The sequence below is a fragment of the Clarias gariepinus genome, chromosome 21 (genome assembly GCF_024256425.1).
Source record: "Clarias gariepinus isolate MV-2021 ecotype Netherlands chromosome 21, CGAR_prim_01v2, whole genome shotgun sequence".
Lineage (NCBI taxonomy): Eukaryota > Metazoa > Chordata > Actinopteri > Siluriformes > Clariidae > Clarias > Clarias gariepinus.
In genome coordinates, this window is record NC_071120.1 from 6,799,996 (window position 1) to 6,818,568 (window position 18,573).

Sequence of the window (18,573 nt, forward strand, 5' to 3'; positions counted from 1 at the left end):
TTTACATCGACTGTGTGCCGGACGGCGTCTTACTGCCACGGGTTGTGGAACTGTGAACCGCTCATCGCCAGGCAGAAGGGCCCCGCCCAGCGCTCGCGGGCACCGCAGCAAGACTTTTGGGTGGGGGCACCTATGGGGCGAATGGGCGTGGACACTCACAGCCAGCTCGGCTCTCCGATGTCATCTACCGGGTGCGGTTGGCAGGGCGGGCACGAGTTTTGCCCCACCGGGACCGTCTTGCGCCTCCACAGCCGCACGCCGGGGAACCATCGAACTCTGGAGGCCGGACCGCCTCAGGACTACATTCGCGTTCACCCCTCACCTGCCAAAGGACGCCGGCGTTCCCACCGCCAGCGCCGACCGCCTCCACGCCTCCAAAAAGGAGTTCGTCATGGTGACCAGGGACGGTCACAGCTCGGGTGGGGGCAGTGTGGCGTGGGCGGGGCGGCGGCTGACGACCAGCATGCCTTGCGGGGATGTCGGTGTGTGTTCACCATGTTGGGGAAAGGTGTTTGGGTTAGTGGCTTCGGCCCTGTTGTGTGTGAGGGGTGTGTGACGTGTGAAATGTGCTCCAGTTCAAGCCAGTGCTGAATTGGATGTAGGCTCCTGAGTGAAGGTGCTGCTCATGCCTTAAATGCTGTGTGCTTAATAAAGTACTCCCAGCCATTGCATTGGGTAGCAAATAAGCTCACTCGTCTCTCCAGCATTCTTCCCGGCGTAAAAACGCTACAGTATATCTAATTTCTTAAACTGTTTTATTTTTATTTGAAATTATGTTTTTATTAGTTTTACTTAGTCTTTTATTTTTATTTTAATTAAATTTTAATTAGTTTAAAGTTTTGTTGCAAACTGCATTTATTTTTATTTTAAATGAAATTTAAAAGTTTTTGTTAAAATGTCTTATTGCTATTATCTTTTATTTCATTTCATGTTTTTCTTCTTCTATGTAAAGCACTTTGAATTACCATTGTGTATGAAATGTGCTATACAAATAAACTTGCCTTGCCTTGCCTATATTAAGAAAGCTTCGTCCTAAATTAGATTTTTATTACCGTTTAAAAAAATGCTTTCCCTTCACTGCCAGAAAGCGATTAGTACTAAGCACTTTCCTATCAGTCTTAGATTATGGTGACATATATATATATACGCATATATTCCATCTAAAAAAGCTGGATGTTGTCTATCATTCTGCCTTAAGATTTGTAACTGGTGCTGCAGCAAGAACACATCACTGTAATCTATATGACATGGTGCAATGGACATTATTGCACCTTAGAAGGAAATCTCACTGCTTACTATTTATTGCAAAGGCTTTAATGGGTTAACTACCTCAGTACATATGTAATCTACTGACACTTCGCACTAACAATTATAGTACACGTTCATTAGTAAAACTCCTTCTTCATTCTCCAATAACATGGACAGAGTTAGGCAAAACTGCTTTTTCTTCATATGCACCAAGTGAGTGGAATCCATTACAAAATATTCTAAATTTGGACTCCCTACCCTCTCTAAATGTTTTAAAAAATCTTTTAAACTCAGTTTTTATACAATGATGCCATTGCTTTTCATAATTTTTAGTACATATATACATATCTTTTATTTTTTTTATTTTCTCATCCCCTTTCTCTCTGTCTCTTTTTGACATTTGGAATTCCCATCTGTTTGTCTTTTAGTCCATGTTAGTTTATGTAATTGCATTTTTTGAATGTCTGTATGTTTGTGTTAACATTGTATGTTCTATGTGTATATATGTTAAAACTTATATATATATATATATATATATATATATATATATATATATATATATATATATATATATATATATCCTTTATTTTACCAGGAATGTCTCATTGAGATACATTATCTCTTATTTCAGGGAGTCCTGGCCAAGGTGGCAGCAACAATGTTTAAATTTTAACATATATACACATAGAACATACAATGTTAACACATAAACATACAGACATTCCAAAAATGCAATTACATAAACAAACAATGTAAGACTTTGTAATTTCCTCTCTCCATGTTGTCTCCGGGTCCCTCTATAACTGACATGCTAATGACTGGTTCTTTTGATGTTCGGGACATAGCACCTCTTTGATGAGAATAAACAGAGCTCTTCAGACATCATGCCTGCGATTGTGTGTGTTTGTCTCTCCCAGTTGATCGGGCCCAGACCAGTAAGTGTATCAGGGTGTGGTGGCCACAACAAGCTAAAACTCTTCTTCTCTTAGCTTAAAACTTAGCTCGCACACACTTCTTCTTCAACTAAACCTAACACAATGGTCCAAGAAAACACCTGTTGACCAGTGCTGGTTTACTGTGGCTGACAGCTCAAGAGTGTTAGAGATAGCCACTGGAGGGCGTCATGCACCTATGTATTCTTTGTTTTGTGTTTGGACTTCATTTCCCAGTTTGCACTGGACTATATAAATTGTTTGCATCTGGACAATTGCTCTTTTGTTGTGTTTGTGTACATTTTAATAAATAGCATTATGTCCACAATTATGCCATTCCTACAGTTCCCATCTGTGACAGTGTGACAGGGAAGGTATGGTTATAACATTGTTGCTGGAAGAGCCATTTTTTATGCTTCTCTAGCTGCTGTATGACGGGTGATGGAACAAAAATATAACGGGATTATATAGTTCAAAATAGCACAAAATGCCCTACAAATAAAGAAAACATAAGGAGGAAGCATGTCCTGTATGTTGCATGTGGAAGTAATGAAATACAGTGCATCACTTTTTCCACATTCTGTTATGTCACAGCCTTATTCTAACATGGATTAAATAAATTTTTCCCCTCAGAATTCTACACACAACACCCCATAATGACAACATGAAAAAAAGTTTACTTGAGATTTTTGCAAATTTATAAAAAAAATAATAAAATTGAGAAAACACGTGTACATAAGTATTCAGCCTTTGCAAAATTGAGCTCAGGTGCATCCTGTGCTCTGACATGAACTGTTAACTGTGGGACCTTATATAGACAGGTGTGTGCCCTTCCAAATCATGTCCAATCAACTGAATTTACCACAGGTGAACTCCAATTAAGCTGCAGAAAAATCTCAAGGATGATCAGGAAAAACAGGATGCGCCTGAGCTCAATTTTGAGCTTCATGGCAAAGGCTGTGAATACTTAAGTTCAAGTAGGCTTTATTTTCACTTCAACCATATACAGTTAGTACACAGTGAAACGAAACAACGTTCCTCCAGGACCAAGGTGCTACATGCAACATAGATTTACAACATAACTTAACAGAAAAACTAAACTAGCTAACTAAGAAGCCTAGTTAGCTGGCTAGCGGACACAAGACAGATTGACCTGACCAGGGGCGGACTGGCCATCGGGAGCACCGGGACATTTCCCGGTGGCCTGACGGTCGTTCTGGCCTGCCGGCTGCCGCTGTGCAGACGATCAGCCTGGCATGTGATAGGCTGGTGTGCAACTACGAATTAATTGACGGATCTCTCAATCTACAAATCAGGCAATGGAAAGGGAAGGGAAGATTAGAAGATCAGGAGGGAAAATTACACTCCCACATCACACGACCCAACGTCAGCGACGCACTGCCTAATATCTGGCTATATCCAGAGACAGGGTATATCTGACTAAAACGTTAAAAAAATGGAGCGTAAACGCAAAGGAGGAGCAGAGAGGGAGCATATAAAAAGGAAAAAAGCCCTGTCCGCAGACGCAGCAAGCTGCTGCAAAATCCCAGCCGTGTTTGCCAGTAAGGGAACAGGTCGGTCAAGATTACATCTACATTATATTTATAATAATTTGGCAGACGAACACTTTCATCCAAATCACTTAGATAATCACAATAGATAAAATTAAACCAACAAACGAGCAACAATATGTAAGTGCTGCTGTGCTGTGTCAAGTCTCGTTTCGTCATGTAGCATATTTTTGATATAATAAATAAAAAGTAGACAGAATGATGTTAGTGGGTCAAATTGTTTTAAATTATAAATAAATCAAGTGGATGGTATGAAAAAGAATACAGTATTAGTTATTTTAATTTTTCATTTCTAGTCTACAATATGTAGCCTACAATGTTTGTTTGTTTATTTATTTATTTTGAAAAGGTGACGAAGGAAGCAGCAGCAGTAGCACTAGTGCTGCAAATGCTCCTGCTGTTGAGCTAGAGGTGGTGGACAGTTCAGCGTTTGAGTCAGAGCAGGAACCTTCAGGTAAAGTTTAAGATAAGCAAAACTAAACATGCAGGCAGCAGGCTATACTTTTTATAAACAACATGTGCTTTTTATGATTTATAAGATCAGTAGTAGGACTGTGATTTTGGGGACATACAAATGATGGCTGCACAATTATAAATACAGTTAATTGAACACGCTTATTTCATATTGCAGAGCAACTAGATGTGCAGAGTGAGAGAGAGAAGGATTCAGGGAAAGATGAAGGAGACAGTGAAAGCCTTGATATCTCTTTTGATTATTTTGACCGTCCACAGTCTAAGGATTTAGATTTTTTTTTTTTAAGTATCACCCAATTCAAACATCTGAAAGAGCCATTCCTGATGTATTCCATTCAAAAGATGGCACAAACAGAAAATGGCTGACATACAATGAAAGTAATCACTCTCTATTCTGCTCAGTATGTCTTGCATTTGCAAAACCTTTAGACAGTGACGATGCATTTGTCAAAGGAGGTATGCAGGCCTGGAAACATGCCCAAGTACAAGAACATGAGAGAAGCAGTATCCATAGAGAAAATGCTGAAGCCTTTTTTCTTAGAGTCAACAAAGCAGATATCCATACCCTTCTGACTGATAAGCAAATGACCGTCCATCGAGACCAGGTTAGAAAGAGAAGGCAGGTCTTGGAACGTGTGATTGATGTAGTGAAAGTTATTGGTAAATGTGGGCTAAGCTACAGAGGGCACAGTCATGAAGCTATAAATGACCTTGAAAACACGGCTATCAATCATGGTAACTTTCTTGAGCTTATACTTTTGCTGAGCAAGTATGATGTCTGCCTACAGGAACATGTTAGTGATTGTATTGAGAAGAAAAAGAAGCAGGTGAAAACTAAAGGAAGAGGGTCCATGGTAACTTTGATGTCCAAAACAACAGTAAATAAAGTAGTTGAATTAATAAAAAATATGATTCAACAGACAATTGCTGTTGAAGTGAGAAATGCAGGGATGTTCTCAATACAAATTGACACAACACAGGATTTAACATCCAAAGACCAGTGTGCAGTAGTTCTGCGATATGTTACTGATGTTGTCCATGAGAAACTCATTGCAGTCATTGACTGTGAGTCATCAAGTGGACAGTACTTTGTGGAGCTTGTGAAACAGACCCTAGAGAAGATGGACAAAGACATCAAAAAGTGGATTGGTAATGCAACAGACGGAGCTGCAAACATGCAGGGACAATACAAAGGTTTCTCTGCATTGCTCACAGGAGCATCACCTAACCAAGTACACATATGGTGTTATTCACATGTCCTCAATCTTGCTCTAGCTGACACTACAGGGGTTGTTGTGGCAAGTGAGTCCCTTTTCTACTACTGAATGAACAATTTGCAGTGTTCATTCGTGATTCCTACAAGCGCATGATGCTATGTTAGGACAAGAGACACAGACGGCTTGGTGTAATTGGTGAAACGCGCTGGTGGGCCAAAGATGAGGCCTTGAGGAAAGTATTTGGAAGGTTTGCAAAGCCTGAGAATGCACTTTACACAGATCTGGTCATCACTATGGAAAAAATTGAAAGGGATGTGACCAAGAAACCTGTCATCCAAAACAAGGCCCAAGGGTACAAGGCTGCTTTCCTAAAGTATGAAACCATACTGACAGCTGAGATTTTCCTCAGGATTTTTGAGCAGACAACCCCTCTCTCTAAATATTTACAAACAAGTGGCATGGATATTGCTTCAGCACAGCACTTGGTGACAGGAACAGAGGAGAGCTTGAGTAAGTGTGCCCAGGACTTTCAGGGTGTAATGAGGGCAGCAGATGACTTTGTTGAATGGGCCAATGGCATTCTGGAGAAGCTTGAGGACAGTGAGGCTGAAGTTCAGACTTCTCTCCCAGAGAAGAGAATTGGAAAACACAAGAGGCAACCAGGTGAGCTGGCACAAGATGAGCCTATTGCTAATGCAGACAAAATCTACTGACTACAAAATTAACATCCACAATGTGATTTTGGATACTGTTATTGAAAGCTTTCATAGCCATTATGCAAAAAATGCAGTGCTGTGTTCAGATGTCTCCTGCATGGATCCTAGGAACTTCCCTGAAATCAGAGAAAAAGGCCTTCCAGGGACAGCCATGAAGGAGCTTATCAAATGCCTACTGCAATTTGATGAACGTGCCAGTCTTGAGACATTGCAGGCTGAACTGATCAGCCTTGCACAGCACTGGGAAAGATTGAAACAATCACTAATGGAGAATTACAACATTAGGGGTGCTGCCTCTAATGATGAAACAGGGGAAGGCTCTGAGTTTCCTAATGAAAGTGTGGAGTTTGTAAGCAGAAGTTGTTCCGCATGCAAAAACTGTCCAATATGCTGCTATCTCCTCCTGTCTCAGTACAGTCTGCTTACTGATGCTTATCACATTATTGGTTTGGGCTACCAGCTCCTCCTCACACTATCTATTACTCAAGTTGCCTGTGAGAGGACCTTCTCCACCCTGAAGTTAGTGAAGAGCCGTCTGAGAACCTCCCTGAGTCAAGATAATCTTGAAGCATTTCTTTTGATGGCAACTGAGAAGGAGATTCTTATGGAACTTAATAAAGATGACATAATTGACAAGATGGCAGAGAGCAGTGAGCTACTGCGCCGCCTACTGGTGTACTAGTAGTGCTAATTACTTACTGTTTACTCTTACTGGTCTGTTCCACATAATGTCATAATTGAGTAAACTGTTATGTTACTTACGCTGTCATAGGTTTTGTTAAGTTTATTTGTGTTTGTGTTTCTGATACATTTGATATACTAGAGTTGAGCACTGAAAATACATAAAATGTAAATATTTCAACATGTGAAAAGCAAAGGCGGCGGCGTGTGCTTTATGATCAACAACTCCTGGTGTGATTATGCAAACGTGCACCCGATAAAGTCCTTTTGCTTACCGGACCTGGAGTTTCTGATGCTTATGTGCATCATGGTAGTCCATTCTGGCTACCGAGGGAATTTTTAGCAGTCATTACGGCTGTTTATATTCCCCCACAAGCCGACACTGACCGAGCACACGGAGAACTGTACAGCGCCATCAGCAGTCAGGAAACCGCGCACCCAGAGGCAGTGTTTATTATGAGTGGAGACTTTAACAAAGCCAACTTAAGAAAAGTTTTACCAAAACTCCATCAACACATTCAGTTCAACACACGAGGAAAGCGGCTGCTCGACCACTGTTACACTTTCTTCCGGAATGCGTACAAAGCCCTCCCCCGCGCCCCTTTCGGCCAATCAGATCATCGCTCCATTCTGCTTCTGCCTGCCTATAGGCAGAAGCTGAAACAGGAAGCTCCAACCCTAAGGGCGGTGCACTGTTGGTCGGACCAATCAGATTCCATGTTACAGGACTGTTTTGATCACGTGGACTGGGAAATGTTTCGAATGGCTGCAGACAGCATTGATGAATACGCAGACTCAGTCTGTGGATTTATTAGGAAATGTGTAGATGACGTTGTTCCATCCAAAACAGTAAAAATTTATCCAAACCAGAAACCATGGATAAACAGTGATGTTCGCACGGCACTGGCAGCACGGAACTCTGCCTTTGCCTCTGCTAACACATTGGAATATAAACACGCCACCTATCAACTTCGAAAGACTATTAAGTCTGCGAAACGTGAGTACAGGGACAAAGTGGAACAACAATTTGATGATCCTAGAAGAATGTGGCAGGGACTGAATACAATTATGGACTTCAGAGAGAAAACCAGCACACCGCAGACCACTGCCTCTATGTGTGAGGATCTAAAAGTATTTTAAGCTAGATTTGACACAGGAAACAACACGAGACTGCACAGCGAACGCACCATGGATGACGTCAGTGCGCACACGGTGTCTGAAGAGGATGTAAGGAAGTGCTTCAGACAGGTGAACGCACGCAAAGCCACTGGTCCTGACGGAATCCCCGGCCGTGTCCTTAAATCATGCGCGGCTCAGCTGGCTGGAGTGTTCATGAACATCTTCAACCTCTCCCTCTCTCTGTCTGTAGTCCCAGCCTGCTTCAAGATGGCCACCATCGTCCCTGTACCCAAATCCTCCACCATCACATCCCTGAACGACTGGCGACCAGTAGCCCTGTCCCCATCGTGAGCAAATGCTTTGAAAGGCTGGTCAGGAACTTCATCTGCTCTGCGCTGCCGGACTTACTGGACCCTCTACAATTTGCATACCGCCACAACAGGTCCACTGATGACGCCATAGCCCTGACTCTACATACTGCCCTAACCCACCTGGAGAAGAAAGATACGTATGTGAGAATGCTGCTAGTAGATTATAGCTCTGCATTCAACACCATCGTTCCCTCAAAGCTGGACAGGAAACTACAAGATCTAGGATTCAGCAGCTCTCTCTGCAGCTGCATTCTCAACTTCCTGTCCAACAGACGCCAGATGGTCAGACTGGGCAGGATCACCTCATCCCCCGTCACAATGAACACGGGTGCTCCACAAGGGTGTGTACTGAGCCCTCTACTGTACTCACTCTACACATACGACTGCACGGCCACTAACAGCTCCAACATCGTTGTGAAGTTTGCGGACGACACAACAGTGGTGGGTCTTATCACCAACGGTGATGAGACGGCATACAGGGAGAAGGTCAGTGCCCTGACACATTGGTGCCAGGAGAATCATCTCTCCCTCAATGTCGGAAAGACCAAAGAGTTGATAGTGGACTTCCGGAGGTGTAGGGGTGCACATTCCCCCATCATCATCAACGGCACTGCTGTGGAGAGAGTGAGCAGCTTCCGCTTCCTGGGTGTCCAAATAGCAGAGGATCTCACATGGTCAGTTCATACTGACAAAACAGTGAACAAGGCGCAGCAGCGACTCTTCTTTCTCAGGAGACTAAAGAGATTTGGCATGAGCCCCCGCATACTTGGGTCCTTCTACCGCTGTGCCATCGAGAGCATCCTCACTGGATCCATCACGACCTGGTACGGCAACAGCACCGCCTACAACCGCAAAGCTCTGCAGAGAGTGGTGCGGTGTTCCGAAAGGATAATTGGAGGTGAGCTTCCCTTCCTCCAGGACATCTACAGGAAGCTGTGCCTGAGGAAAGCGATCATCAAAGACTCCAGTCACCCCAGTAACCACCTATTTAAACTGCTCCCGTCAGACAGGAGGTATGGAAGCATCCGGTCCGAACCAGCAGGCTGAGGGACAGCTTCTATCATCAGGCCATCAGACTACTGAACACTGACCAATAGGTCTCCACTGACACTACACTGTCACTTTCACACTGTCACTTTATAGTCACTAAGCCACTTTATGCACTCCATACTGCACATAATTGCCTTTTTGCACAACATTCATTGCGGACATTCCTTATACATTATACACAAGTAGACACACTCCCACAATTGTGTGTGTATGGGTATATACATGTATGCATATGTGTGTATGTGCATATGTAGATATATGTATATATATGTATGTATGTATATGTATGTATATATACTTGAACTTGAACTTGAACTATATATAGACGTGTATATGTGTGTATATTCTGTATGCGTATATGTGTATACTTATGCTCACTTTTTTTTATATTTATATATATTTTTTTAATAACACTTGCACAATATTTTACTACTGTTTTATCCAAATGTATATTTATTCTTATAATTGTACACCACTATTGCTTGTGTAGCTTGCACGTAAGAATTTCACTCACGTGTACGGTACCAATGTACTAGTAACGTGATGTGACAATAAAAGCGACTTGACTTGACTTGATGTGAATGTGTCTCTTATTATCTCTTTTTAAAAGCCAATTTTCTATTTGTCATTGGTTTGGTAGTATAAATGGTGTATTCCTAGTGAGTTGTTAAGGGTTATTTTTTTATTCATTTATAATGCATCTGGTAGTCTACCTGTTACAATAATAGGGTTAGCCTACGAGTTTATCATTCCAGTAGATTACATGAATAGGGTGGTGCTGACTGCAGCAGCAGAGGTGGCCTGGGAGTGGAGTCAAATTTCCGGCCTGAATTATTGTCCCAGTCCGCCACTGGACCTGACAACATAAATTAACAACATAAATGAACAAAACTGGCTAACCCAGAGACAAAGACTATCTACATTTTTATATATTTACCTAATTATTTATTTATTTATTTTTACAGACAACATAAAGTGCACGTGCAAATGTGCAAACAAGAGCAACAAAGTGACAGTGCGACAAACACGACATAACATAACATAATACTCTGTGGTGTTGAGGTAGTGGAAAACCAGAAAACGTTCCTTAATGTAGCAGCAAGAATTAAGAATGTAATGCAAAAAGTAATCCAGTAATGACGATTGTGCAAAAGAGCATTTACACGTTGGTGTGTACGATAGTTTGGTAGTGTAGGGGCCCCAGTGCTGGAGGTGCAGTTCCCAATCCATACTGACTGAGGCCTTCCAGTCAGAAAGTCCAGGATCCAGTTGCAGAGGGAGGTGTCCAGGCCCAACAGGCTCAGCTTCCCGATCAGCCACCTTTTATTATCCCCCTTCCGTTGGGGGATAATAGTGTTGAATGCTGAGCTAAAATCTATGTACAGCATTCGAACGTATGTGTCCTTATTGTCCAAGTGTGTGGGGGCAAGATGGAGTGTAGTGGAGATGGCATTGTCCGTTGAGCGGTTAGGACGGTACGCAAATTGCAGTGGGTCCAGTGAGGGGGGCAGCAGGGTCTTGATGTGTTTCATGACAAGCCGCTCGAAGCACTTCATGATGGTGGGTATAAGTGCAACGGGACAGTAGTCATTGAGACAGGACACAGAAGACTTCTTGGGCACAGGGGATGATGGTGGTGGCCTTACGTGGGAACGACGGCGCTGCTCAGAGAGATGTTGAAGATGTCGGTGAGAACATCTGCCAGCTGTTCCGCACATTCTCCAAGCACTTTGCCCGGGATGTTATCTGGTCCAGCAGCTTTACGTGGGTTGACTCTGCGTAGAGTTTTCCTCACATCAGCTGTAGTGAGACACAGCACCTGGTCGTTTGGAGGAGGTGTGGCCTTCCTCGCCGCCATGTCGTTCTGCCTGTCGAACCGAGCGTAGAAGTTGTTTAGCGCATCTGGGAGGGAGCCGTCAGGGAGTGTTGTCCTGTAGTGAGTGATGGCTTGTAAGCCTTGCCACATGCACCATGTGTTACCACTGTCTCTGAAGTGGCTGTGGGTTCTCGGGGTGTGTGCGTGCTTTGCCTCTCTGATGGCCCGAGAAAGTTTGGCCCTTGCTCTTCTAAGGGCCACCTTGTCTCCCACTTTGAAGGCAGAGTCTCGGGTCCTCAGAAGTGCATGCACTCCCGCAGTAATCCACAATTTCTGATTGTGTCGTGAGATGCTTTTGGAAACAGTGACGTCATCGGTGGACTTGTTGATGTAGCTGGTCACTGGGATGTGTACTCCTCCAAGTCGGTGAAGTCGCCATAAGTTGCAGCCTCCCTAAACATGTTCCAGTCAGTTTTTTTTCGAAACAGTCCTGAAGAGCAGAGATGGCTCCTGCTGGCCAGGTTTTCACCTGCTTCAGAACCGGTTTTGAATGCCTGACGAGTGGTCTGTATGCTGGAATTAGCATAACAGAGATGTGGTCTGAGTAGCCGAGGTGGGGGTGGGGCTCTGCAAGATTTCTCTGTGAGAAAGAGCAAGATAACCATCAAACCTAGACCAGGTTCCAGCACCCCTGCCAATCTTCTGGATATGCTTAGAGCAGGGCGTAGAAGTGCTCCTCAATCTCCTTTAGCAGTTGGTGGAGCTCCGAATGTTGGGCTTGGTGGATGTTTTAGAGTAAGAGCAAATGATGTTTGCAAGGGGTTAGGACTCCATGGCAATGTATCTTTTTCAGTCCTGAATTTAAGGACAAGTGTAGAAAGTTTAAGATCAAATAACGAGATGCAAGTGGTCTGCTGAAACAAAAAGACCCGAATAAACAGACTTCATAACAACCGCAGATGTAAAGCATTGTGTTATCTGTTGGCTTCACCTACCTCTCTGTATCCACTGCCACAGTAGCTTCTGTCTTAAACCACACATCCTGGCTCAAACATATGCAGCAACTGTCCATTTTATGGTTTGAAAATTTTCCAACCACAGACCTGCCACATGGTATGTTTGCATGCATGATGATTTCATTTGAACTGTGACGCACTCATCTTTGGCTCATCTACTCCTGACCACTGTCTGCTATCATTTTGTGTTTTCATCTACTACTCAATAATAAAAAAAAAATTCAAATAAAAAAAATATATATTCAAGTCAAGATATGACACTTTTTTTTACTGCCTTTTCTGTTAAAGCACTATACTTTAGGCTGCATTCTGTATATAACTACGCCCTCAACCCACAAGACAAACCTGCACTAAAGACCATTTCCTATTTTTCTCTGTTTTCTCTTTTGTGCTGATACACAATGGCTGAGTTTGAGACTCTGCATGTGTTTCTCTTTGTCCTTGGTAAGTGTTCATGATCTTAAAGATTGCTCTATTAAATTCTTGTTATATTTGTTTTTATTTTATAACATAAACAATCAGATAAATTTTTTAAGTAAAAATCATGTCTTACCTGTATACAATATATCAAAGTTCATAATTTGAATATACATAAATATAAAATCTGTGCTGTGTTATAAATGAGGTGTGTGTGTGCGTGTGTGTGTGCGTGTGTGTGTGTGTGTGTGTGTGTGTGTGTGTGTGTGTGTTACAGGTTTGCTCTCAGAGACTCTGTGCTCTTTAATTTTAGAAGCAGAACCCGGAGATAAAGTCACTATTTGGTGTGAACATCACCTGACTGATACAGGCTACATTTCATGGTTTAAACACTCAACTGATTCAGTTCCACTTCTTCTTGAGTGCAAAAAGTTTAGAGCATCTGCTCCAGCGGAAACGTGTTACTTCTTTACTGAAAGTGAGAGAATAGTGATGTCTGTTTATGGTAAAAACACGTCTTTGACCATCACTGCAGTAAATGTCTCTGATACAGGACTCTATTACTGCGGCACCATGAAACTGGTTAAAATGACCTTTAGCACCTCGACCTCTTTACAAGTAAAAGATACATTTAATAGAGGTAAGTCAACAGGTTCAGTAAAAGTTAATTAAGAAAACTAAGGCTGTAAAATTTATATAATGCATTTTGCAATTTCTCTTTGGGATTAATAAAGTTCTTTCAATGTTTTATCTTGTAAAAAATTGAAAAATACATCAGGTGTAAATACATCAGGTGTGAATACGCGAACATTTTTGAAGGACAAAGCAACAGGTCAGTTGGTTCTTTTTTTAACGAAGGCTTCTTTGAATTTTTTTAACGTGATGCAGGTTTAATGACCATAGTGTTTGTCTCCAAGGTTCAGACTCTTCTGCTGTGTTCTTCTGGCTGAATGTGATAACTGTTTTGATGATTGTGACTCTTCTTGGTGTCCTGACCTTGGGCATACTAAAATACAAAAGACTTCACAGAGGTAAATTTATATTTCTTTTTTTTCTCTCTCTGTCCTATAGAAGGATGTACAATTCTTATTAAAACACTTTCATTTCAATACAAACTTCAAATAAATAACAGCAATTGGACGATTAGGGTGTTTGTTAAATAATTGTAACAATAAATTAATTATAAAATTTTAATACTTCATGTATATATGTTTTAACCATTTCCTTTAGTTCTCATCATTTCCACTTTAACCAGACATTGTCTTCATATTAGGTTTGAAAGTTAAAATTCTCATGACTTTTTTTCCCAAAATAGTTTTCTGTTCTTTTTTCATTTACAGTTTTCTTTTAAATTTTGGCAATTTTATTAAGATATATATATTGTTATTATTATTTCTTTTTATACTTATATATTTGCTTATTGTAATGTAGGCTTAATAGTTTTCAGTCGCACATGTATATATATGTCTACAGCTGTGTAAACTTTTTTTTTTCGTTTAATATATGGAGACGTCCTGAGTAGAACAGCCAGTATGTAGAAGTGTGCGACTGAAAACTATTAAGCCTACATTACAATTAGCAAAAATATAAGTCTAAAAAATAAATAATAATAATAATAACCTGAAATAATAATATCAATGATTACATTAAAGCTGATCAGCTTATTTTAGCTCAAACCCTTTAACTATTTCTACAAACTCTTTACCCATCAATGACAGGTACTTGCGCTTAAAACTTACAAAGGCATAAAAGCAATTAAAATTTACAGAAACTTCAAGCACAGTACAGTGATGAGACTCTTAGCTCTTAGACTCAGTGAAACATTTAAACGTTGCAAACGTTTTAAAGAAGTCTGTTTGTACATGAATGACGATCCCAGCTGAAGTAACTCAGAGCACTCACAAAACTGCAGTTGTGTGAACATTTAATGAGTAAAACACATGATCTTTGAAAATAGACAGATAACTTGTTGTGGAAGAGAAGAACACACAATTATTCCACCACTTGAACATTACAGGAACTTGGCTGGGAGTTATTGTCATATCCCCTGTACAGTTCTGACCTCGCTCCAAACCATTTTTAAAAGGTTGAAGATAGTTAAACCTTTGCAGGTTGAAGATGGACTCAAAATCAATTCCCAAACCAACTGCCAGTTTTTAGAAGACACTTAAAGCAGTGGTACAGGAAAAAGTCTGCATCTTTCAAGAAGACCATGGTATTTATGTAGGACAATGCTTAATCACATGCATTGAAGTACTCCACTGCTTGGCTAGCCAGTAAAGGCCTTAAAGAAGAAAGAGTGTGAAAACGGGTGATTTATAGTGAAAGAAAAACAGTACACCTATCTGATCTGTGTCTGGGAGGCTGTGGTTGCTCCTGCTCAAAACGTTGATGGTCAACAGATGAAGAAACTGACAGAGTCCATGAATGGAAGGCTTATGACTGTTATTGAAATGAAGGATGGCTATATTGGTCACTGTTTTTTTTTAATGTCAGAAATGTCACAACGAGAGCTCCGAGCCAACTTAGTAAACTTCTGTTTATCTGTCTTTTATTTTTATTCTGTTTCATTTGTCCTGCACTTTCGCACTTGCAATATAGTCGTGACTCACTCCCATAACTGAGACCAGCAGCAAATTCGGATTTTAAATCATTGTTTTTGAAAACAGCGAGCGATGTACTTCCCTGGATCCTTTGTTTACAGGAACGACACGGGAGGAAAACGCGTAGAGCTCTCAGACCCTCTCTGCCCTCCATACTGCTTCAAACATCAAGTCCCTGGATAATAAACCAGATGACCTGCAGATTAAATACCAATAGAACATCAGGAATTGCTGTTTTTGCACTGACAGAGACATGGCTTAAGCCCAACATTCCAGATTATGCTGTTACGTCAGACAACTTTTCCATCTACCGACTGGATAGAACAGCAAACTCAGTCAAGTCAAAGGGTGGGAGAGTATGCTTTATGGTTAATCTGCGTGGGCTACAGATGTCTGTGTGCTAATAACTCACTGCTCACCGGACCTAGAGTTAAGCGGACCTAAAAAGTTAAGCAACTGTTCCTCCCCAGAGAGTTCAGCTGTTCAGTACTCCTTACAGCTGTTTACATCCACCTACAGGCTGATAAATCACGAGCATTGGTATAAGATAATAAAAATGGACTGGAAAACTCAGACCCAGATGCTGCTTTTATTGATTTGGAGGACTTAATATGAGTTCATATGAAAAAGGTGCTTCCAAAATATCAACAGCACATTACTTTTCCCACCAGAAGAAAGCAGACTCTAGACCACTGTTATACTCCTTTCAGAGATTGCTATAAATCTCTCCCCCAGCCTACTTTTGGAAAATAAGACCACTGCTCATTTCTATTGTTACCAGCATACATGTACTGCTCCAGCCAAAGCCAGAAAGCGCTACAAAAAGTGGTGGAAACGGTACAGAGCATCACTGGAAGCAAGCTCCCATCCATCAGGGATATATATCACAAACGATGCCTGCAGAAAGCATGTAGCCTCATCCAGGACCACAACCACCCTGCACTAAGACTTTTCCTCTTACAATCTGGCAGGCGGTACAGGAGCCTGTCCACATGGACTAAGAGACTGGAGGATGGTTTCTATTACCAAGCTATTGGGATTCTTAAATCGAATAGATAGCTGAGTGATGTACAAAATAATTACCTAACACACCATGCTGCTGGACACTAAAACCTGTTTAAGGATACAGTGGAGCCTTGGATTACGAGCATAATTTGTTCCGGAAGTGGGCTCATATTCCAAAACACTCATAAACCAAATTACATTTTCCCATAAGAAATGTGTGAAGCTAACATAAGAAGAGGCACTTACTTTCAGCCCCCCCTGTCTCCCCCTTCTCATCTTAAACAGTAAACCTGTCTTATTTGAATCTCACACAAACATAAACACACATTAACAAAAAGACTGTTTTGTGGGGAAAAATTAGCAAGAAATATTGCTAATGACACTAGTGTGAGCGCATACTAACGGAACCACTGCTGTAACGTAAAACAAACAAACAAATTCACTTTAACCTTTGAAAAGAATCGCGACTGAGCAGAGTTTCTGTGGTTCACACACACTCAATCTCTTTTCTCTCTCGCCTAATTTGTGTTTTTGTTGCACACAAACACGCACACACATTAAAGCGAGAGAGAGAGTGTTTGAACTGGCACAGTGTCAAATTACGCGCGCGCACAAATAACGATGGGCTGAGGAAGAAAATTGATTTTTTTAACCTCTGTATTGGGACTTTCTTTTGTTTTACTCGCGCACACACACACGTGTGTTATAAGGAACAGTACACGTGTGCTGTACACACGCGTTACAAACACAAAATAAAATGTTTTACACACACACACATTGTGAAATATCAAATTTAATGTAAATTATGTGTAGGTTTAATGTACATTACGTGATCATGTGCAATTAACACATATACACACACACATACATACGTATATAATACACATACACCATATACATACAAGCACACAAACGTGTGCCCACATACTATTAATACATTAGTAAAACATTATTCATTATTAATACATCATGAGTAATAATAGATATTCTTCTAAGGAAGCCAAAAATGCAACTTTTACTTTCCTAAATATTTAGGTTTGAGGTTTATATTGATCGAAAGCACTGAAGTTGTTCAATAATGAAATTACTCCTCAAAAATGCAACTTGTTTAATAATTGTGCACATGGTGTAGTGTAGCAGGGGATTATATTAAGAAATAAGAAAGTAAAAAAGTTTTTACTCTGTAACTTTGTTCTGTAATTCTGCACAATCAATGTCCAAGCTTGATCTGAATGCCCCTCATATATTATAAATCTGCAAAATAAGATTTATATTTAATTTACATAATCTATATTTCAAAAAAAATGAAGTATAAAGTAATATACTAAATACTAACAAATAAAGTAAGTAATATTGTAGGATTTTAAATTTATTATTTATATTTAATCACCTCTGTCATCTATTTTTCTGCAGGTTCATGACTCAGACTGGATTACGCTGAACTACTGTCACTTAACAAGAAAACGAGATATGATGAAAATGTGTATACACTCATTTATTCTTCAACTGGAGTAATGTAATATGTGTATGCATTATATATTATAAACTGTTTATTTCATATTATATATATATATATAATACTTTCAAACTTTTGTCAGGTAGGGAGCTGTGATGAAATTCAAACAGCAACATGAAAACTACAGTATGGTTAATGCTAATGCTAACACAACCAGACCAACAGGATGATGTCAGACTAAAGATATGAGACCAAAAAAAAACTTGCCACAAATAAACAGAATGTGGTAAAAGAACAAGATTCAGGTAAAGATGGCATGACAATGTTATGACAATGTTACTGTGTGGAAGTGAATGCTTATGGAGTCTGAAGCTAAATGTCAATAAAAAATTCATACAAAACAAAAAGGTTAAAAGAAACATAAAACCAGTAACAAATAAAGGGAAACCCTTGACTGTAGGCATTTTACCTTAACCAGGGATAATATTATTGTAATCTGATTACATTTGGTTGTGGTTTTTATTTTTCTTGTAATATGTATGAAAATATTATTTTTGTAATGTATCATAGGTTTAAACGTAAACATATTATGACCCTTGACCTTTATCTCTGGGTTGCTTTTTAACCCTTGTTCACATCTTTGCTACCATCCTAAGATATGGCGTTATTTGTTGTGCCACTTGATTCTAAAGTACATTTAAAAGGTATGCATTATTACGATCAGGAGAATATACAGTTTCGTGCCCTGGTCTTAATCACTTATCAATTGGAAACCTCAACAAAGTGGACAGTTTTAGAAGGGATTTATTTATGTTCGTGCTATCTGATATCATCCAAATGGGGATGGGTTTCCCACTTATGCTCGTTCAGGGAGTTTTTCA

General features: G+C 40.5%; 1 gene segment (V, D, J or C); it reads left to right on the top strand.

Annotated features, from left to right (window-relative positions):
- Nucleotides 1-12,595: 12,595 nt before the first annotated feature.
- Nucleotides 12,596-17,807, top strand: LOC128509236 (Ig kappa chain V-V regions-like). The segment is given in 5 exon segments: nucleotides 12,596-12,655; nucleotides 12,906-13,268; nucleotides 13,407-13,460; nucleotides 13,546-13,659; nucleotides 17,650-17,807. Coding segments are annotated over 5 exon segments (582 nt in total).
- The last annotated feature ends 766 nt before the right edge of the window (nucleotides 17,808-18,573 follow it).